Source organism: Pseudophryne corroboree, chromosome 2 (genome assembly GCF_028390025.1).
Source record: "Pseudophryne corroboree isolate aPseCor3 chromosome 2, aPseCor3.hap2, whole genome shotgun sequence".
Classification (NCBI taxonomy): domain Eukaryota; kingdom Metazoa; phylum Chordata; class Amphibia; order Anura; family Myobatrachidae; genus Pseudophryne; species Pseudophryne corroboree.
The window spans coordinates 1,051,403,258-1,051,426,981 of NC_086445.1; the positions used below are offsets into that span (position 1 = coordinate 1,051,403,258).

A 23,724-nucleotide genomic window follows, 5' to 3' on the forward strand; every position below is an offset into this window, starting at 1 on the left:
TGTAAGCCACAATCATAAAATGCTAACAAATAAACGCTTGAAAGTTGAAATATCTCACTTTGCATGTCTATATAATATATTAGTTTTACATTTTAAGTTGAATTACTGAAATAAATTAACGTTTGTACAATATTATAATTTTCTGAGTTTCACCTGTAATATACAGAACGTACCAAGTTTCTTTGCAACCTTTGGATTCTTTGTTGGATCCAGAAGTCCAAAACCAACGTGTTTCTTGTCCAGAACCTGTGCGGCCAGCTGTAAGACATGATTACTGAATGACTAGACTGATACACTCCATATTAATGTAAAGCGACACTCACCAGTACTGTACTGTATGTCATATACAGGGGATACCCTCATGGGATACCCTCAAATGTCAGCATCCCCTGGGTGTATTACAGGAGTTCTGCAGCAGATATCGGAGATATTTGGGGGCTGCTATATTGTGAGATTTGCTGTCACATATAGATGCATACTCTCCTCCACCTCATCACCCACATACTCTGCTCCACCTCATCACACGCATGCTCACTTCCACCTCATCACCCACACGCTCTCCTCCACTTCATCACACGCATGCTCACTTCCACCTCATCACTCCACCACCTCATCACCCACACGCTCTCCTCCACCTCATCACCTGGACCCTCTCCTCCACCTCATCAAACGCATGCTCACTTCCACCTCATCACTCCACCACCTCATCACGCACACGCTCTCCTCCACCTTATCACCTGCACACTCTCCTCCACCTCATCACCCGCAAGCTCTTCACCACCTCACCCACACGCTCTCCTCCACCTCATCACCCACATGCTCCCTGCCACCTCATCAGCAGCACGATTTCCTCCACCTCATCACCCACACATTCTCCTCCACCTCATCATTGGCACACTCCCCTCCACCTCATTACCCGCACGCTCTCGACCACCTCATCACCCACACACTCTCCACCTCATCATCTGCACGCTCTCCTCCACCTCATCACCCACACACTCTCCTTCACCTCATCATCTGCACGCTCTCCTCCACCTCTTCACCCACACACTCTCCTTCGCCTCATCATCTGCAAGCTTTTCTGCACCTCATCACCCATACGCTCTCCTCCACCACATAATTTGAAAGCTCTCCTCCATCTCATCACCCGCTCACTCTCCTTAACCTCATCATCTGCACGCTCTCCTCCACCTCATCACCCACATGCTCTCCGCCACCTCATCACCAGCACGCTTTCCTCCACCTCATCACCCACACATCACCTCATCATTGGCACACTCCCCTCCACCTCATTACCTGCACGCTCTCGACCACCTCATCACCCACACACTCTCCACCTCATCATCTGCACGCTCTCCTCCACCTCATTACCTGCATGCTCTCGACCACCTCATCACCCACACACTCTCCACCTCATCATCTGCACGCTCTCCTCCACCTCATTACCTGCACGCTCTCGACCACCTCATCACCCACACACTCTCCACCTCATCATCTGCACGCTCTCCTCCACCTCATCACCCACACACTCTCCTTCACCTCATCACCTGCACGCTCTCCTCCACCTCTTCACCCACACACTCTCTTTTGCCTCATCATCTGCAAGCTTTTCTGCACCTCATCACCCATACGCTCTCCTCCACCACATAATTTGAAAGCTCTCCTCATCTCATCACCCGCTCACTCTCCTCCACCTCATCACCTGCACGCTCTCCTCCACCTCATCACCAACATGCTCTCCGCCACCTCATTACCCGCACGCTCTCCTCCACCTCATCACCCGCATGCTCTCCTCCACCTCATCACCCGCATGCTCTCCTCCACCTCATCACCCACATGCTCTCCGCCACCTCATCATCTAAAAGCTCTCCACCACCTCATCACCCGCTCACTCTCCTCCACCTCATCACCCACATGCTCTCCTCCACCTCATCACCCGCATGCTCTCCTCCACCTCATCAGCCGCATGCTCTACTCCACCTTATCACCTGCACGCTCTCCTCCACCTCATCACCCGCATGCTCTCCTCCACCTCATCACCCGCATGCTCTCCTCCACCTCATCACCCACATGCTCTCCTCCACCTCATCATCTAAAAGCTCTCCACCACCTCATCACCCGCTCACTCTCATTCACCTCATCACCCACTCACTCTCCTCCACCTCATCACCCGCATGCTCTCTTCCACCTCATCACCCGCATGCTCTCTTCCACCTCATCACCCGCATGCTCTCCTCCACCTCATCACCCGCATGCTCTCCTCCACCTCATCACCCGCATCCTCTCCTCCACCTCATCACCCACACACTCTCCTTCACCTCATCATCTGCACGCTCTCCTCCACCTCATCACCCGCATGCTCTCCTCCACCTCATCACCCACACACTCTCCTTTACCTCATCATATGCACGGTTCTCCTCCACCTCATCACCTGCATGCTCTCCTCCACCACATCATCTGCACGCTCTCCACCTCATCACCCGCATGCTCTCCTCCACCTCATCACCCACACACTCTCCTTCACCTCATCATCTGCACGCTCTCCTCCACCTCATCACCTGCATGCTCTCCTTCGCCTCATCATCTGCAAGCTTTTCTTCACCTCATCACCCATACGCTCTCCTCCACCACATCATCTGAAAGCTCTCCACCATCTCATCACCCGCTCACTCTCCTCCACATCATCACCCACATGCTCTCCGCCACCTCATTACCCGCACGCTCTCCTCCACCTCATTACCCGCATGCTCTCTTCCACCTCATCACCCGCATGTTCTCTTCCACCTCATCACCCGCATGCTCTCCTCCACCTCATCACCCACACACTCTCCTTCACCTCATCATCTGCACGCTCTCCTCCACCTCATCACCTGCACGCTCTCCTCCACCTCATCACCTGCACGCTCTCCTCCACCTCATCACCTGCATGCTCTCCTTCGCCTCATCATCTGAAAGCTCTTCACCATCTCATCACCCGTTCACTCTCCACCACCTCATCACCCGCATGCTCTCCTCCACCTTATCACCTGCAAGCTCTTCACCACCTCATCACCCGCATGCTCTCCTCCACCTCATCACCCGCATGCTGTCCACCACCTCATCACCCGCATGCTCTCCTCCACCTTATCACCTGCAAGCTCTTCACCACCTCATCACCCGCATGCTCTCCACCACCTCATCACCCGCATGCTCTCCTCCACCTCATCACCCGCATGCTCTCCACCACCTCATCACCCGCATGCTCTCCACCTTATCACCTGCAAGCTCTTCACCACCTCATCACACGCATGCTCTCCTCCACCTCATCACCCGCATGCTCTCCACCACCTCATCACCCGCATGTTCTCCTCCACCTTATCACCTGCAAGCTCTCCTCCACCTCATCACACGCATGCTCTCCTCCACTTAATCACCTGCAAGCTCTTCACCACCTCATCACCCGCATGCTCTCCGCCACCTCATCACCCTTTTTTTTTTAAACAAAAACATTTGCTCTTTTACACGTCAGCTTTCCCGTTCCAGTTGGGCTGTGCCCTGCATGTGGAAGCCACATTGAAACGAATGGGTCATTGAAATAAATGTATCTCCAGGGCATTGCTACACCCTGTATTTCCCACGTCTACCGAGATTACATTTGTCCCTGATGGGGAATCCCTGCACCTCCTTATCACTATATACAGAATATCTCAGCACATAGTTGGCAGTCCTGAGACAGTTATGCTGCTTTTTACTACCACCCCATCCAACAAAGGTACCAGCCTAGACCTCGTGTACAGGTGATGCCCACAGCCACATGCGTCTCTTCCTGTCATGAAGTGGAGACAGTGGGTTCCTCATTGCCTGCCAGGGTTAGCGCTGGAGTCTCGGTCACGGCTCTGTGTGCCGCACCCTGGTAACCTCTGGGGGCATGGAGTAACAGTGTGGGGAGTAGGTAGGTCAGGTGAGCTGGGGGCTGATACAGGAGGGTGAGCCGGGGGATGATACAGGAGGGTGAGCCGGGGGATGATACAGGAGGGTGAGCTGGGGGCTGATACAGGAGGGTGAGCCGGGGGATGATACAGGAGGGTGAGCCGGGGGATGATACAGGAGGGTGAGCCGGGGGCTGATCCAGGAGGGTGAGCTGGGGGCTGATACAGGAGGGTGAGCTGGGGGCTCATACAGGAGGGTGACCTGGGGGATGATACAGGAGGGTGAGCTGGGGGCCCATACAGGAGGGTGAGCCGGGGGATGATACAGGAGGGTGAGCCGGGGGATGATACAGGAGGGTGAGCCGGGGGCTGATCCAGGAGGGTGAGCTGGGGGCTCATACAGGAGGGTGAGCCGGGGGCTGATACAGGAGGGTGAGCTGGGGGCTCATACAGGAGGGTGAGCCGGGTGCTGATACAGGAGGGTGAGCCGGGGGATGATACAGGAGGGTGAGCTGGGGGCTGATACAGGAGGGTGAGCCGGGGGATGATACAGGAGGGTGAGCCGGGGGATGATACAGGAGGGTGAGCCGGGGGATGATACAGGAGGGTGAGCCGGGGGATGATACAGGAGGGTGAGCCGGGGGATGATACAGAAGGGTGAGCCAGGGGATGATACAGGAGGGTGAGCCGGGGGATGATACAGAAGGGTGAGCCAGGGGATGATACAGAAGGGTGAGCCGGGGGATGATACAGGAGGGTGAGCCGGGGGATGATACAGAAGGGTGAGCCGGGGGATGATACAGAAGGGTGAGCCGGGGGATGATACAGGAGGGTGAGCCGGGGGATGATACAGGAGGGTGAGCCGGGGGATGATACAGGAGGGTGAGCCGGGGGATGATACAGGAGGGTGAGCCAGGGGCTGATACAGGAGGGTGAGCCAAGGATGATACAGGAGGGTGAGCTGAGGGATGATACAGGAGGGTGAGCCGGGGGATGATACAGGAGGGTGAGCCGGGAGCCGGGGGATGATACAGGAGGGTGAGCCGGGGGATGATACAGGAGGGTGAGCCGGGGGATGATACAGGAGGGTGAGCCGGGGGATGATACAGGAGGGTGAGCCGGGGGATGATACAGGAGGGGGAGCCGGGGGATGATACAGGAGGGGGAGCCGGGGGATGATACAGGAGGGTGAGCCGGGGGCTGATACAGGAGGTTGAGCCGGGGCTGATACAGGAGGGTGAGCCGGGGGATGATACAGGAGGGTGAGCCGGGGGCTGATACAGGAGGGTGAGCCGGGGATGATACAGAAGGGTGAGCCGGGGGATGATACAGGAGGGTGAGCAGGGGGATGATACAGGAGGGGGAGCCGGGGATGATATAGAAGGGTGAGCCAGGGGATGATACAGGAGGGGGAGCCGGGGGATGATACAGGAGGGTGAGGGATGATACAGGAGGGTGAGCCGGGGATGATATAGAAGGGTGAGCCGGGGGATGATACAGAAGGGTGAGCCAGGGGATGATACAGGAGGGTGAGCCGGGGGATGATACAGAAGGGTGAGCCAGGGGATGATACAGAAGGGTGAGCCGGGGGATGATACAGGAGGGTGAGCCGGGGATGATACAGAAGGGTGAGCCGGGGGATGATACAGAAGGGTGAGCCGGGGGATGATACAGGAGGGTGAGCCGGGGGATGATACAGGAGGGTGAGCCGGGGGATGATACAGGAGGGTGAGCCGGGGGATGATACAGGAGGGTGAGCCAGGGGCTGATACAGGAGGGTGAGCCAAGGATGATACAGGAGGGTGAGCTGAGGGATGATACAGGAGGGTGAGCCGGGGGATGATACAGGAGGGTGAGCCGGGAGCCGGGGGATGATACAGGAGGGTGAGCCGGGGGATGATACAGGAGGGTGAGCCGGGGGATGATACAGGAGGGTGAGCCGGGGGATGATACAGGAGGGTGAGCCGGGGGATGATACAGGAGGGGGAGCCGGGGGATGATACAGGAGGGGGAGCCGGGGGATGATACAGGAGGGTGAGCCGGGGGCTGATACAGGAGGTTGAGCCGGGGCTGATACAGGAGGGTGAGCCGGGGGATGATACAGGAGGGTGAGCCGGGGGCTGATACAGGAGGGTGAGCCGGGGATGATACAGAAGGGTGAGCCGGGGGATGATACAGGAGGGTGAGCAGGGGGATGATACAGGAGGGGGAGCCGGGGATGATATAGAAGGGTGAGCCAGGGGATGATACAGGAGGGGGAGCCGGGGGATGATACAGGAGGGTGAGGGATGATACAGGAGGGTGAGCCGGGGATGATATAGAAGGGTGAGCCGGGGGATGATACAGGAGGGGGAGCCGGGGGATGATACAGAAGGGTGAGCCGGGGGATGATACAGGAGGGTGAGGAGGGTGAGCCGGGGGATGATACAGGAGGGGGAGCCGGGGGATGATACAGAAGGGTGAGCCGGGGGATGATACAGGAGGGTGAGCCGGGGGATGATACAGAAGGGTGACCCGGGGGATGATACAGGAGGGTGAGCCGGGGGATGATACAGGAGGGGGAGCCGGGGGATGATACAGGAGGGTGAGCCGGGGGATGATACAGGAGGGTGAGCCGGGGGCTGATACAGGAGGGTGAGCCGTGGGATAATACAGGAGGGTGAGCCGGGGGATGATACAGGAGGGTGAGCCGTGGGATAATACAGGACGGTGAGCCGGGGGATGATACAGGAGGGTGAGCCGGGGGATGATACAGGAGGGTGAGGAGGGTGAGCCGGGGGATGATACAGGAGGGTGAGACGGGGGATGATACAGAAGGGTGAGCCGGGGATGATACAGGAGAGTGAGCCGGGGGATGATACAGGAGGGTGAGCCGGGGGATGATACAGGAGGGTGAGCCGGGGCTGATACAGGAGGGTGAGCCGGGGGATGATACAGGAGGGTGAGCCGGGGGATGATACAGGAGGGTGAGCCGGGGCTGATACAGGAGGGTGAGCTGGGGGATGATATAGGAGGGTGAGCCGGGGGATGATACAGGAGGGTGAGCCGGGGGATGAGCCGGGGGATGATACAGGAGGGTGAGCCGGGGCTGATACAGGAGGGTGAGCCGGGGGATGAGCCGGGGGATGATACAGGAGGGTGAGCCGGGGGATGATACAGGAGGGTGAGCCGGGGGATGATACAGGAGGGTGAGCCGGGGGATGATACAGGAGGGTGAGCCGGGGGCTGATACAGGAGGGTGAGCCGGGGGATGATACAGGAGGGTGAGCCGGGGGATGATACAGGAGGGTGAGCCGGGGGATGATACAGGAGGGTGAGCCGGGGGATGATACAGGAGGGTGAGCCGGGGGATGATACAGGAGGGTGAGGGATGATACAGGAGGGTGAGCCGGGGATGATACAGAAGGGTGAGCCAGGGGATGATACAGGAGGGGTAGCCGGGGGATGATACAGGAGGGTGAGGGATGATACAGGAGGGTGAGCCGTGGATGATATAGAAGGGTGAGCCGGGGGATGATACAGGAGGGTGAGCCGGGGGATGATACAGGAGGGTGAGCTGGGGGATGATACAGGAGGGTGAGCCGGGGGATGATACAGAAGGGTGAGCCGGGGGATGATACAGGAGGGTGAGCCGGGGGATGATACAGGAGGGTGAGCCGGGGGATGATACAGGAGGGTGAGCCGGGGGATGATACAGGAGGGTGAGCCGGGGGATGATACAGGAGGGTGAGCCGGGGCTGATACAGGAGGGTGAGCCGGGGGATGATACAGAAGGGTGAGCCGGGGGATGATACAGGAGGGTGAGCCGGGGCTGATACAGGAGGGTGAGCTGGGGGATGATACAGGAGGGTGAGCCGGGGGCTGATACAGGAGGGTGAGCCGTGGGATGATACAGGACGGTGAGCCGGGGGCTGATACAGGAGGGTGAGCCGGGGCTGATACAGGAGGGTGAGCCGGGGCTGATACAGGAGGGTGAGCCGGGGGATGATACAGGAGGGTGAGCCGGGGGATGATACAGAAGGGTGAGCCGGGGCTGATACAGGAGGGTGAGCCGGGGCTGATACAGGAGGGTGAGCCAGGGGATGATACAGGAGGGTGAGCCGGGGCTGATACAGGAGGGTGAGCTGGGGGATGATACAGGAGGGTGAGCCGGGGGCTGATACAGGAGGGTGAGCCGTGGGATGATACAGGACGGTGAGCCGGGGGCTGATACAGGAGGGTGAGCCGGGGGATGATACAGGAGGGTGAGCCGTGGGATGATACAGGACGGTGAGCCGGGGGATGATACAGGAGGGTGAGCCGGGGGATGATACAGGAGGGTGAGCCGGGGGATGATACAGGACGGTGAGCCGGGGGCTGATACAGGAGGGTGAGCCGGGGGATGATACAGGAGGGTGAGCCGGGGCTGATACAGGAGGGTGAGCCGGGGCTGATACAGGAGGGTGAGCCGGGGGATGATACAGGAGGGTGAGCCGGGGGATGATACAGGAGGGTGAGCCGGGGCTGATACAGGAGGGTGAGCTGGGGGATGATACAGGAGGGTGAGCCGGGGGCTGATACAGGAGGGTGAGCCGTGGGATGATACAGGACGGTGAGCCGGGGGATGATACAGGAGGGTGAGCCGGGGGATGATACAGGAGGGTGAGCCGGGGGATGATACAGGACGGTGAGCCGGGGGATGATACAGGACGGTGAGCCGGGGGATGATACAGGAGGGTGAGCCGGGGGATGATACAGGAGGGTGAGCCGGGGGCTGATACAGGAGGGTGAGCCGTGGGATGATACAGGACGGTGAGCCGGGGGATGATACAGGAGGGTGAGCCGGGGGATGATACAGAAGGGTGAGCCGGGGGATGATACAGGAGGGTGAGCCGGGGGATGATACAGGAGGGTGAGCCGGGGGATGATACATGAGGGTGAGGAGGGTGAGCCGGGGGATGATACAGGAGGGTGAGCCGGGGGATGATACTGGAGGGTGAGCCGGGGGATGATACAGGAGGGTGAGCCGGGGGATGATACCGGAGGGTGAGCCGGGGGCTGATACAGGAGGGTGAGCCGGGGGATGATACAGGAGGGTGAGCCGGGGGATGATACAGGAGGGTGAGCCGGGGGATGATACAGGAGGGTGAGCCGGGGGATGATACAGAAGGGTGAGCCGGGGGATGATACAGAAGGGTGAGCCGGGGGATGATACAGGAGGGTGAGCCGGGGGGATGATACAGGAGGGTGAGCCGGGGATGATACAGGAGGGTGAGCCGGGGGATGATACAGGAGGGTGAGCCGGGGGATGATACAGGAGGGTGAGCTGGGGGCTGATACAGGAGGGTGAGGGATGATACAGGAGGGTGAGCCGGGGGATGATACAGGAGGGTGAGCCGGGGGATGATACAGGAGGGTGAGCCGGGGGATGATACAGGAGGGTGAGGGATGATACAGGAGGGTGAGCCGGGGATGATACAGGAGGGTGAGCCGGGGGATGATACAGAAGGGTGAGCCGGGGGATGATACAGGAGGGTGAGCCGGGGGATGATACAGGAGGGTGAGCCGGGGGATGATACAGAAGGGTGACCCGGGGGATGATACAGGAGGGTGAGCCGGGGGATGATACAGGAGGGGGAGCCGGGGGATGATACAGAAGGGTGAGCCAGGGGATGATACAGGAGGGTGAGGAGGGTGAGCCGGGGGATGATACAGGAGTGGGAGCCGGGGGATGATACAGAAGGGTGAGCCGGGGGATGATACAGGAGGGTGAGCCGGGGGATGATACAGAAGGGTGACCCGGGGGATGATACAGGAGGGTGAGCCGGGGGATGATACAGGAGGGGGAGCCGGGGGATGATACAGGAGGGTGAGCCGGGGGATGATACAGGAGGGTGAGCCGGGGGCTGATACAGGAGGGTGAGCCGTGGGATAATACAGGAGGGTGAGCCGGGGGATGATACAGGAGGGTGAGCCGGGGGATGATACAGGAGGGTGAGCCGTGGGATAATACAGGACGGTGAGCCGGGGGATGATACAGGAGGGTGAGCCGGGGGATGATACAGGAGGGTGAGCCGTGGGATAATACAGGATGGTGAGCCGGGGGATGATACAGGAGGGTGAGCCGGGGGATGATACAGGAGGGTGAGCCGTGGGATAATACAGGACGGTGAGCCGGGGGATGATACAGGAGGGTGAGCCGGGTGATGATACAGGAGGGTGAGCCGGAATATGATACAGGAGGGTGAGCCGGGGGATGATACAGGAGGGTGAGGAGGGTGAGCCGGGGGATGATACAGGAGGGTGAGCCGGGGGATGATACAGAAGGGTGAGCCGGGGATGATACAGGAGAGTGAGCCGGGGGATGATACAGGAGGGTGAGCCGGGGGATGATAAAGGAGGGTGAGCCGGGGCTGATACAGGAGGGTGAGCCGGGGGATGATACAGGAGGGTGAGCCGGGGGATGATACAGGAGGGTGAGCCGGGGCTGATACAGGAGGGTGAGCTGGGGGATGATATAGGAGGGTGAGCCGGGGGATGATACAGGAGGGTGAGCCGGGGGATGAGCCGGGGGATGATACAGGAGGGTGAGCCGGGGCTGATACAGGAGGGTGAGCCGGGGGATGAGCCGGGGGATGATACAGGAGGGTGAGCCGGGGGATGATACAGGAGGGTGAGCCGGGGGATGATACAGGAGGGGGAGCCGGGGGATGATACAGGAGGGTGAGCCGGGGGATGATACAGGAGGGTGAGCCGGGGGATGATACAGGAGGGTGAGCCGGGGGCTGATACAGGAGGGTGAGCCGGGGGATGATACAGGAGGGTGAGCCGGGGGATGATACAGGAGGGTGAGCCGGGGGATGATACAGGAGGGTGAGGGATGATACAGGAGGGTGAGCCGGGGATGATATAGAAGGGTGAGCCAGGGGATGATACAGGAGGGGGAGCCGGGGGATGATACAGGAGGGTGAGGGATGATACAGGAGGGTGAGCCGGGGATGATATAGAAGGGTGAGCCGGGGGATGATACAGGAGGGTGAGCCGGGGGATGATACAGGAGGGTGAGCCGGGGGATGATACAGGAGGGTGAGCCGGGGGATGATACAGAAGGGTGAGCCGGGGGATGATACAGGAGGGTGAGCCGGGGGATGATACAGGAGGGTGAGGAGGGTGAGCCGGGGGATGATACAGGAGGGTGAGCCGGGGGATGATACAGGAGGGTGAGCCGGGGGATGATACAGGAGGGTGAGCCGGGGCTGATACAGGAGGGTGAGCCGGGGGATGATACAGGAGGGTGAGCCGGGGGATGATACAGGAGGGTGAGCCGGGGCTGATACAGGAGGGTGAGCTGGGGGATGATACAGGAGGGTGAGCCGGGGGCTGATACAGGAGGGTGAGCCGTGGGATGATACAGGACGGTGAGCCGGGGGCTGATACAGGAGGGTGAGCCGGGGCTGATACAGGAGGGTGAGCCGGGGCTGATACAGGAGGGTGAGCCGGGGGATGATACAGGAGGGTGAGCCGGGGGATGATACAGGAGGGTGAGCCGGGGCTGATACAGGAGGGTGAGCCGGGGCTGATACAGGAGGGTGAGCCGGGGGAAGATACAGGAGGGTGAGCCGGGGCTGATACAGGAGGGTGAGCTGGGGTATGATACAGGAGGGTGAGCCGGGGGCTGATACAGGAGGGTGAGCCGTGGGATGATACAGGACGGTGAGCCGGGGGCTGATACAGGAGGGTGAGCCGGGGGATGATACAGGAGGGTGAGCCGTGGGATGATACAGGACGGTGAGCTGGGGGCTGATACAGGAGGGTGAGCCGGGGGCTGATACAGGAGGGTGAGCCGGGGGCTGATACAGGAGGGTGAGCCGGGGGATGATACAGGAGGGTGAGGGATGATACAGGAGGGTGAGCCGGGGATGATATAGAAGGGTGAGCCGGGGGATGATACAGGAGGGTGAGCCGGGGGATGATACAGGAGGGTGAGCTGGGGGATGATTCAGAAGGGTGAGCCGGGGGCTGATACAGGAGGGTGAGCCGGGGGATGATACAGGAGGGTGAGCCGGGGGATGATACAGAAGGGTGAGCTGGGGGCTGATACAGGAGGGTGAGGGATGATACAGGAGGGTGAGCCGGGGGATGAAACAGGAGGGTGAGCCGGGGGATGATACAGGAGGGTGAGCCGGGGGATGATACAGGAGGGTGAGGGATGATACAGGAGGGTGAGCCGGGGATGATACAGGAGGGTGAGCCGGGGGATGATACAGAAGGGTGAGCCGGGGGATGATACAGGAGGGTGAGCCGGGGGATGATACAGGAGGGTGAGCCGGGGGATGATACAGAAGGGTGACCCGGGGGATGATACAGGAGGGTGAGCCGGGGGATGATACAGGAGGGGGAGCCGGGAGATGATACAGAAGGGTGAGCCGGGGGATGATACAGGAGGGTGAGGAGGGTGAGCCGGGGGATGATACAGGAGGGGGAGCCGGGGGATGATACAGAAGGGTGAGCCGGGGGATGATACAGGAGGGTGAGCCGGGGGATGATACAGAAGGGTGACCCGGGGGATGATACAGGAGGGTGAGCCGGGGGATGATACAGGAGGGGGAGCCGGGGGATGATACAGGAGGGGGAGCCGGGGGATGATACAGGAGGGTGAGCCGGGGGCTGATACAGGAGGGTGAGCCGTGGGATAATACAGGAGGGTGAGCCGGGGGATGATACAGGAGGGTGAGCCGGGGGATGATACAGGAGGGTGAGCCGTGGGATAATACAGGACGGTGAGCCGGGGGATGATACAGGAGGGTGAGCCGGGGGATGATACAGGAGGGTGAGCCGTGGGATAATACAGGACGGTGAGCCGGGGGATGATACAGGACGGTGAGCCGGGGGATGATACAGGAGGGTGAGCCGTGGGATAATACAGGACGGTGAGCCGGGGGATGATACAGGAGGGTGAGCCGGGTGATGATACAGGAGGGTGAGCCGGAATATGATACAGGAGGGTGAGCCGGGGGATGATACAGGAGGGTGAGGAGGGTGAGCCGGGGGATGATACAGGAGGGTGAGCCGGGGGATGATACAGAAGGGTGAGCCGGGGATGATACAGGAGAGTGAGCCGGGGGATGATACAGGAGGGTGAGCCGGGGGATGATACAGGAGGGTGAGCCGGGGCTGATACAGGAGGGTGAGCCGGGGGATGATACAGGAGGGTGAGCCGGGGGATGATACAGGAGGGTGAGCCGGGGCTGATACAGGAGGGTGAGCTGGGGGATGATATAGGAGGGTGAGCCGGGGGATGATACAGGAGGGTGAGCCGGGGGATGAGCCGGGGGATGATACAGGAGGGTGAGCCGGGGCTGATACAGGAGGGTGAGCCGGGGGATGAGCCGGGGGATGGTACAGGAGGGTGAGCCGGGGGATGATACAGGAGGGTGAGCCGGGGGATGATACAGGAGGGGGAGCCGGGGGATGATACAGGAGGGTGAGCCGGGGGATGATACAGGAGGGTGAGCCGGGGGATGATACAGGAGGGTGAGCCGGGGGCTGATACAGGAGGGTAAGCCGGGGGATGATACAGGAGGGTGAGCCGGGGGATGATACAGGAGGGTGAGCCGGGGGATGATACAGGAGGGTGAGGGATGATACAGGAGGGTGAGCCGGGGATGATATAGAAGGGTGAGCCAGGGGATGATACAGGAGGGGGAGCCGGGGGATGATACAGGAGGGTGAGGGATGATACAGGAGGGTGAGCCGGGGATGATATAGAAGGGTGAGCCGGGGGATGATACAGGAGGGTGAGCCGGGGGATGATACAGGAGGGTGAGCCGGGGGATGATACAGGAGGGTGAGCCGGGGGATGATACAGAAGGGTGAGCCGGGGGATGATACAGGAGGGTGAGCCGGGGGATGATACAGGAGGGTGAGGAGGGTGAGCCGGGGGATGATACAGGAGGGTGAGCCGGGGGATGATACAGGAGGGTGAGCCGGGGGATGATACAGGAGGGTGAGCCGGGGCTGATACAGGAGGGTGAGCCGGGGGATGATACAGGAGGGTGAGCCGGGGGATGATACAGGAGGGTGAGCCGGGGCTGATACAGGAGGGTGAGCTGGGGGATGATACAGGAGGGTGAGCCGGGGGCTGATACAGGAGGGTGAGCCGTGGGATGATACAGGACGGTGAGCCGGGGGCTGATACAGGAGGGTGAGCCGGGGCTGATACAGGAGGGTGAGCCGGGGCTGATACAGGAGGGTGAGCCGGGGGATGATACAGGAGGGTGAGCCGGGGGATGATACAGGAGGGTGAGCCGGGGCTGATACAGGAGGGTGAGCCGGGGCTGATACAGGAGGGTGAGCCGGGGGAAGATACAGGAGGGTGAGCCGGGGCTGATACAGGAGGGTGAGCTGGGGGATGATACAGGAGGGTGAGCCGGGGCTGATACAGGAGGGTGAGCTGGGGGATGATACAGGAGGGTGAGCCGGGGGCTGATACAGGAGGGTGAGCCGTGGGATGATACAGGACGGTGAGCCGGGGGCTGATACAGGAGGGTGAGCCGGGGGAAGATACAGGAGGGTGAGCCGGGGCTGATACAGGAGGGTGAGCTGGGGGATGATACAGGAGGGTGAGCCGGGGGCTGATACAGGAGGGTGAGCCGTGGGATGATACAGGACGGTGAGCCGGGGGCTGATACAGGAGGGTGAGCCGGGGGATGATACAGGAGGGTGAGCCGTGGGATGATACAGGACGGTGAGCCGGGGGCTGATACAGGAGGGTGAGCCGGGGGATGATACCGGAGGGTGAGCCGGGGGATGATACAGGACGGTGAGCCGGGGGCTGATACAGGAGGGTGAGCCGGGGGATGATACAGGAGGGTGAGCCGGGGCTGATACAGGAGGGTGAGCCGGGGCTGATACAGGAGGGTGAGCCGGGGGATGATACAGGAGGGTGAGCCGGGGGATGATACAGGAGGGTGAGCCGGGGCTGATACAGGAGGGTGAGCTGGGGGATGATACAGGAGGGTGAGCCGGGGGCTGATACAGGAGGGTGAGCCGTGGGATGATACAGGACGGTGAGCCGGGGGATGATACAGGAGGGTGAGCCGGGGGATGATACAGGAGGGTGAGCCGTGGGATGATACAGGACGGTGAGCCGGGGGATGATACTGGACGGTGAGCCGGGGGATGATACAGGAGGGTGAGCCGGGGGATGATACAGGAGGGTGAGCCGGGGGCTGATACAGGACTGTGAGCCGTGGGATGATACAGGACGGTGAGCCGGGGGATGATACAGGAGGGTGAGCCGGGGGATGATACAGAAGGGTGAGCCGGGGGATGATACAGGAGGGTGAGCCGGGGGATGATACAGGAGGGTGAGCCGGGGGATGATACATGAGGGTGAGGAGGGTGAGCCGGGGGATGATACAGGAGGGTGAGCCGGGGGATGATACAGGAGGGTGAGCCGGGGGATGATACAGGAGGGTGAGCCGGGGGATGATACAGGAGGGTGAGCAGGGGGATGATACAGGAGGGTGAGCCGGGGGATGATACAGGAGGGTGAGCCGGGGGATGATACAGAAGGGTGAGCCGGGGGATGATACAGAAGGGTGAGCCGGGGGATGATACAGGAGGGTGAGCCGGGGGGATGATACAGGAGGGTGAGCCGGGGATGATACAGGAGGGTGAGCCGGGGGATGATACAGGAGGGTGAGCCGGGGGATGATACAGAAGGGTGAGCCGGGGGATGATACAGGAGAGTGAGCCGGGGGATGATACAGGAGGGTGAGACGGGGCTGATACAGGAGGGTGAGCCGGGGGATGATACAGGAGGGTGAGCCGGGGGATGATACAGGAGGGTGAGCCGGGGGATGATACAGGAGGGTGAGCCGGGGGATGATACAGGAGGGTGAGCCGGGGGATGATACAGGAGGGTGAGCCGGGGGATGATACAGGAGGGTGAGCCGGGGGGATGATACAGGAGGGTGAGCCGGGGATGATACAGGAGGGTGAGCCGGGGCATGATACAGGAGGGTGAGCCGGGGGATGATACAGGAGGGTGAGCCGGGGGATGATACAGGAGGGTGAGCCGGGGGATGATACAGAAGGGTGAGCTGGGGGATGATACAGGAGGGTGAGCCGGGGGATGATACAGAAGGGTGAGCCGGGGGATAATACAGAAGGGTGAGCCGGGGGATGATACAGGAGGGTGAGCCGGGGGATGATACAGGAGGGTGAGCCGGGTGATGATACAGGAGGGTGAGCCGGGGGATGATACAGAAGGGTGAGCCGGGGGATGATACAGAAGGATGAGCCGGGGGATGATACAGGAGGGTGAGCCGGGGGCTGATACAGGAGGGTGAGCCAAGGATGATACAGGAGGGTGAGCCGAGGGATGATACAGGAGGGTGAGCCGGGTGGATGATACAGGAGGGTGAGCCGGGGGCTGATACAGGAGGGTGAGCTGGGGATGATACAGGAGGATGAGCCGGGGCTGATACAGGAGGGTGAGCCGGGGGGTGATACAGGAGGGTGAGCCGGGGGATGATACAGGAGGGTGAGCCGGGGGATGATACAGGAGGGTGAGCAGGGGATGATACAGGAGGTTGAGCCGGGACTGATACAGGAGGGTGAGCCGGGGGGTGATACAGGAGGGTGAGCCGGGGGATGATACAGGAGGGTGAGCCGGGGGATGATACAGAAGGGTGAGCTGGGGGTTGATACAGGAGGGTGAGCAGGGGGATGATACAGGAGGGTGAGGGATGATACAGGAGGGTGAGCCGGGGATGATACAGGAGGGTGAGCCGGGGGATGATACAGAAGGGTGAGCAGGGGGATGATACAGGAGGGTGAGGGATGATACAGGAGGGTGAGCCGGGGATGATGCAGGAGGGTGAGCCGGGGGATGATACAGGAGGGTGAGCCGGGGGATGATACAGGAGGGTGAGCCGGGGGATGATACAGGAGGGGGAGCCGGGTGAGCCGGGGGATGATACAGGAGGGTGAGCCGGGGGATGATACAGGAGGGTGAGCCGGGGGATGATACAGGAGGGTGAGCCGGGGGATGATACAGGAGGGTGAGCCGGGGATGATACAGGAGGGTGAGCCGGGGGATGATACAGGAGGGTGAGCCGGGGGATGATACAGGAGGGTGAGCCGGGGGCTGATACAGGAGGGTGAGCCGTGGGATGATACAGGAGGGTGAGCCGGGGGATGATACAGGAGGGTGAGCCGGGGGATGATACAGAAGGGTGAGCCGGGGGATGATACAGGAGGGTGAGCCGGGGGGTGATACAGGAGGGTGAGCCGGGGGATGATACAGGAGGGTGAGCCGGGGGATGATACAGGAGGGTGAGCCGGGGGCTGATACAGGAGGGTGAGCCGGGGGATAATACAGGACGGTGAGCCGGGGGATGATACAGGAGGGTGAGCCGGGGGATGATACAGGAGGGTGAGCCGGGGGCTGATACAGGAGGGTGAGCCGTGGGATAATACAGGACGGTGAGCCGGGGGATGATACAGGAGGGTGAGCCGGGGGATGATACAGGAGGGTGAGCCGGGGGATGATACAGGAGGGTGAGGAGGGTGAGCCGGGGGATGATACAGGAGGGTGAGCCGGGGGATGATACAGAAGGGTGAGCCGGGGATGATACAGGAGGGTGAGCCGGGGGATGATACAGGAGAGTGAGCCGGGGGATGATACAGGAGGGTGAGCCGGGGGATGATACAGGAGGGTGAGCCGGGGCTGATACAGGAGGGTGAGCCGGGGGATGATACAGGAGGGTGAGCCGGGGGATGATACAGGAGGGTGAGCCGGGGCTGATACAGGAGGGTGAGCTGGGGGATGATACAGGAGGGTGAGCCGGGGGCTGATACAGGAGGGTGAGCCGTGGGATGATACAGGACGGTGAGCCGGGGGATGATACAGGAGGGTGAGCCGGGGGATGATACAGGACGGTGAGCCGGGGGATGATACAGGAGGGTGAGCCGGGGCTGATACAGGAGGGTGAGCCGGGGCTGATACAGGAGGGTGAGCCGGGGGATGATACAGGAGGGTGAGCCGGGGGATGATACAGGAGGGTGAGCCGGGGCTGATACAGGAGGGTGAGCTGGGGGATGATACAGGAGGGTGAGCCGGGGGCTGATACAGGAGGGTGAGCCGTGGGATGATACAGGACGGTGAGCCGGGGGATGATACAGGAGGGTGAGCCGGGGGATGATACAGGAGGGGGAGCCGGGGGATGATACAGGAGGGGGAGCCGGGGGATGATACAGGAGGGTGAGCCGGGGGATGATACAGGAGGGTGAGCCGGGGGATGATACAGGAGGGTGAGCCGTGGGATGATACAGGAAGGTGAGCCGGGGGATGATACAGGAGGGTGAGCCGGGGGATGATACAGAAAGGTGAGCCGGGGGATGATACAGGAGGGTGAGCCGGGGGATGATACAGGAGGGTGAGCCAAGGATGATACAGGAGGGTGAGCCGGGGGATGATACAGGAGGGTGAGCCGGGGGATGATACAGGAGGGTGAGCCGGGGGATGATACAGGAGGGTGAGCCGGGGGATGATACAGGACGGTGAGCCGGGGGATGATACAGGAGGGTGAGCCGGGGGATGATACAGGAGGGTGAGCCGGGGGCTGATACAGGAGGGTGAGCCGTGGGATGATACAGGACGGTGAGCCGGGGGATGATACAGGAGGGTGAGCCGGGGGATGATACAGGAGGGTGAGCCGGGGGATGATACAGGAGGGTGAGCCGGGGGATGATACAGGAGGGTGAGGAGGGTGAGCCGGGGGATGATACAGGAGGGTGAGCCGGGGGATGATACAGGAGGGTGAGCCGGGGGATGATACCGGAGGGTGAGCAGGTGGCTGATACAGGAGGGTGAGCCGGGGGATGATACAGGAGGGTGAGCCGGGGGATGATACAGGAGGGTGAGCCGGGGGATGATACAGGAGGGTGAGCCGGGGGATGATACAGAAGGGTGAGCCGGGGGATGATACAGAAGGGTGAGCCGGGGGATGATACAGGAGGGTGAGCCGGGGGGATGATACAGGAGGGTGAGCCGGGGATGATACAGGAGGGTGAGCCGGGGGATGATACAGGACGGTGAGCCGGGGGATGATACAGGAGGGTGAGCCGGGGGATGATACAGAAGGGTGAGCCGGGGGATGATACAGGAGAGTGAGCCGGGGGATGATACAGGAGGGTTAGACGGGGCTGATACAGGAGGGTGAGCCGGGGGATGATACAGGAGGGTGAGCCGGGGGATGATACAGGAGGGTGATCCGGGGGATGATACAGGAGGGTGAGCCGGGGGATGATACAGGAGGGTGAGCCGGGGCTGATACAGGAGGGTGAGCCGGGGGATGATACAGGAGGGTGAGCCGGGGGATGATACAGAAGGGTGAGCCGGGGGATGATACAGAAGGCTGAGCCGGGGGATGATACAGGAGGGTGAGCCGGGGGATGATACAGGAGGGTGAGCCGGGGGATGATACAGGAGGGTGAGCCGGGGGATGATACAGAAGGGTGAGCCGGGGGATGATACAGGAGGGTGAGCCGGGGGATGATACAGAAGGGTGAGCCGGGGGATAATACAGAAGGGTGAGCCGGGGGATGATACAGGAGGGTGAGCCGGGGGATGATACAGGAGGGTGAGCCGGGGGATGATACAGGAGGGTGAGCCGGGGGAGGATACAGAAGGGTGAGCCGGGGGATGATACAGAAGGGTGAGCCGGGGGATGATACAGGAGGGTGAGCCGGGGGCTGATACAGGAGGGTGAGCCAAGGATGATACAGGAGGGTGAGCCGAGGGATGATACAGGAGGGTGAGCCGGGGGATGATACAGGAGGGTGAGCCGGGGGATGATACAGGACGGTGAGCCGGGGGATGATACAGGAGGGTGAGCCGGGGCTGATGCAGGAGGGTGAGCCGGGTGGATGATACAGGAGGGTGAGCCGGGGGATGATACAGGACGGTGAGCCGGGGGATGATACAGGAGGGTGAGCCGGGGCTGATACAGGAGGGTGAGCCGGGGCTGATACAGGAGGGTGAGCCGGGGATGATACAGGAGGGTGAGCCGGGGGATGATACAGGAGGGTGAGCCGGGGGATGATACAGGAGGGTGAGCCGGGGGCTGATACAGGAGGGTGAGCCGTGGGATGATACAGGAGGGTGAGCCGGGGGATGATACAGGAGGGTGAGCCGGGGGATGATACAGAAGGGTGAGCCGGGGGATGATACAGGAGGGTGAGCCGGGGGGTGATACAGGAGGGTGAGCCGGGGGATGATACAGGAGGGTGAGCCGGGGGATGATACAGGAGGGTGAGCCGGGGGCTGATACAGGAGGGTGAGCCGGGGGCTGATACAGGAGGGTGAGCCGTGGGATAATACAGGACGGTGAGCCGGGGGATGATACAGGAGGGTGAGCCGGGGGATGATACAGGAGGGTGAGCCGGGGGCTGATACAGGAGGGTGAGCCGTGGGATAATACAGGACGGTGAGCCGGGGGATGATACAGGAGGGTGAGCCGGGGGATGATACAGGAGGGTGAGCCGGGGGATGATACAGGAGGGTGAGGAGGGTGAGCCGGGGGATGATACAGGAGGGTGAGCCGGGGGATGATACAGAAGGGTGAGCCGGGGATGATACAGGAGGGTGAGCCGGGGGATGATACAGGAGAGTGAGCCGGGGGATGATACATGAGGGTGAGCCGGGGGATGATACAGGAGGGTGAGCCGGGGCTGATACAGGAGGGTGAGCCGGGGGATGATACAGGAGGGTGAGCCGGGGGATGATACAGGAGGGTGAGCCGGGGCTGATACAGGAGGGTGAGCTGGGGGATGATACAGGAGGGTGAGCCGGGGGCTGATACAGGAGGGTGAGCCGTGGGATGATACAGGACGGTGAGCCGGGGGATGATACAGGAGGGTGAGCCGGGGGATGATACAGGACGGTGAGCCGGGGGATGATACAGGAGGGTGAGCCGGGGCTGATACAGGAGGGTGAGCCGGGGCTGATACAGGAGGGTGAGCCGGGGGATGATACAGGAGGGTGAGCCGGGGGATGATACAGGAGGGTGAGCCGGGGCTGATACAGGAGGGTGAGCTGGGGGATGATACAGGAGGGTGAGCCGGGGGCTGATACAGGAGGGTGAGCCGTGGGATGATACAGGACGGTGAGCCGGGGGATGATACAGGAGGGTGAGCCGGGGGATGATACAGGAGGGGGAGCCGGGGGATGATACAGGAGGGGGAGCCGGGGGATGATACAGGAGGGTGAGCCGGGGGATGATACAGGAGGGCGAGCCGGGGGATGATACAGGAGGGTGAGCTGTGGGATGATACAGGAAGGTGAGCCGGGGGATGATACAGGAGGGTGAGCCGGGGGATGATACAGAAAGGTGAGCCGGGGGATGATACAGGAGAATGAGCCGGGGGATGATACAGGAGGGTGAGCCAAGGATGATACAGGAGGGTGAGCCGGGGGATGATACAGGAGGGTGAGCCGGGGGATGATACAGGAGGGTGAGCCGGGGGATGATACAGGAGGGTGAGCCGGGGGATGATACAGGACGGTGAGCCGGGGGATGATACAGGAGGGTGAGCCGGGGGATGATACAGGAGGGTGAGCCGGGGGCTGATACAGGAGGGTGAGCCGTGGGATGATACAGGACGGTGAGCCGGGGGATGATACAGGAGGGTGAGCCGGGGGATGATACAGGAGGGTGAGCCGGGGGATGATACAGGAGGGTGAGCCGGGGGATGATACAGGAGGGTGAGCCGGGGGATGATACAGGAGGGTGAGCCGGGGGATGATACAGGAGGGTGAGCCGGGGGATGATACCGGAGGGTGAGCCGGGGGCTGATACAGGAGGGTGAGCCGGGGGATGATACAGGAGGGTGAGCCGGGGGATGATACAGGAGGGTGAGCCGGGGGATGATACAGGAGGGTGAGCCGGGGGATGATACAGAAGGGTGAGCCGGGGGATGATACAGAAGGGTGAGCCGGGGGATGATACAGGAGGGTGAGCCGGGGGGATGATACAGGAGGGTGAGCCGGGGATGATACAGGAGGGTGAGCCGGGGGATGATACAGGACGGTGAGCCGGGGGATGATACAGGAGGGTGAGCCGGGGGATGATACAGAAGGGTGAGCCGGGGGATGATACAGGAGAGTGAGCCGGGGGATGATACAGGAGGGTTAGACGGGGCTGATACAGGAGGGTGAGCCGGGGGATGATACAGGAGGGTGAGCCGGGGGATGATACAGGAGGGTGATCCGGGGGATGATACAGGAGGGTGAGACGGGGGATGATACAGGAGGGTGAGCCGGGGCTGATACAGGAGGGTGAGCCGGGGGATGATACAGGAGGGTGAGCCGGGGGATGATACAGAAGGGTGAGCCGGGGGATGATACAGAAGGCTGAGCCGGGGGATGATACAGGAGGGTGAGCCGGGGGATGATACAGGAGGGTGAGCCGGGGGATGATACAGGAGGGTGAGCCGGGGGATGATACAGAAGGGTGAGCCGGGGGATGATACAGGAGGGTGAGCCGGGGGATGATACAGAAGGGTGAGCCGGGGGATAATACAGAAGGGTGAGCCGGGGGATGATACAGGAGGGTGAGCCGGGGGATGATACAGGAGGGTGAGCCGGGGGATGATACAGGAGGGTGAGCCGGGGGATGATACAGAAGGGTGAGCCGGGGGATGATACAGAAGGGTGAGCCGGGGGATGATACAGGAGGGTGAGCCGGGGGCTGATACAGGAGGGTGAGCCAAGGATGATACAGGAGGGTGAGCCGAGGGATGATACAGGAGGGTGAGCCGGGGGATGATACAGGAGGGTGAGCCGGGGGATGATACAGGACGGTGAGCCGGGGGATGATACAGGAGGGTGAGCCGGGGCTGATGCAGGAGGGTGAGCCGGGTGGATGATACAGGAGGGTGAGCCGGGGGATGATACAGGACGGTGAGCCGGGGGATGATACAGGAGGGTGAGCCGGGGCTGATACAGGAGGGTGAGCCGGGGCTGATACAGGAGGGTGAGCCGGGGGATGATACAGGAGGGTGAGCCGGGGCTGATACAGGAGGGTGAGCAGGGGGGTGATACAGGAGGGTGAGCCGGGGGATGATACAGGAGGGTGAGCCGGGGGATGATACAGAAGGGTGAGCTGGGGGCTGATACAGGAGGGTGAGCAGGGGGATGATACAGGAGGGTGAGGGATGATACAGGAGGGTGAGCCGGGGATGATACAGGAGGGTGAGCCGGGGGATGATACAGAAGGGAGAGCCGGGGGATGATACAGGAGGGTGAGCCGGGGGATGATACAGGAGGGTGAGCCGGGGATGATACAGGAGGGTGAGCCGGGGGATGATACAGGAGGGTGAGCCGGGGGATGATACAGGAGGGTGAGCCGGGGGCTGATACAGGAGGGTGAGCCGTGGGATGATACAGGAGGGTGAGCCGGGGGATGATACAGGAGGGTGAGCCGGGGGATGATACAGGAGGGTGAGCCGGGGGATGATACAGGAGGGTGAGCCGGGGGATGATACAGGAGGGTGAGCCGGGGGATGATACAGGAGGGGGAGCCGGGTGAGCCGGGGGATGATACAGGAGGGTGAGCCGGGGGATGATACAGGAGGGTGAGCCGGGGGATGATACAGGAGGGTGAGCCGGGGGATGATACAGGAGTGTGAGCCGGAGCCGGGGGATGATACAGGAGGGTGAGCCGGGGGATGATACAGGAGGGTGAGCCGGGGGATGATACAGGAGGGTGAGCCAGGGTGAGCCGGGGGATGATACAGGAGGGTGAGCCGGGGGATGATACAGGAG

At 61.6% G+C, this 23,724-nt stretch overlaps 1 protein-coding gene across 1 annotated transcript in view; it reads right to left on the reverse strand.

Moving 5' to 3' along the window:
• CASQ2 (calsequestrin 2) overlaps positions 1-23,724 on the reverse strand; it is a 180,114-nt gene that overhangs the window by 80,459 nt on the left and 75,931 nt on the right. Inside the window, exon 2 of the mRNA XM_063956896.1 lies at positions 174-258. Coding sequence (XP_063812966.1) covers positions 174-258 — 85 coding nt within the window. The remainder of the gene's footprint in view (positions 1-173; positions 259-23,724) is intronic.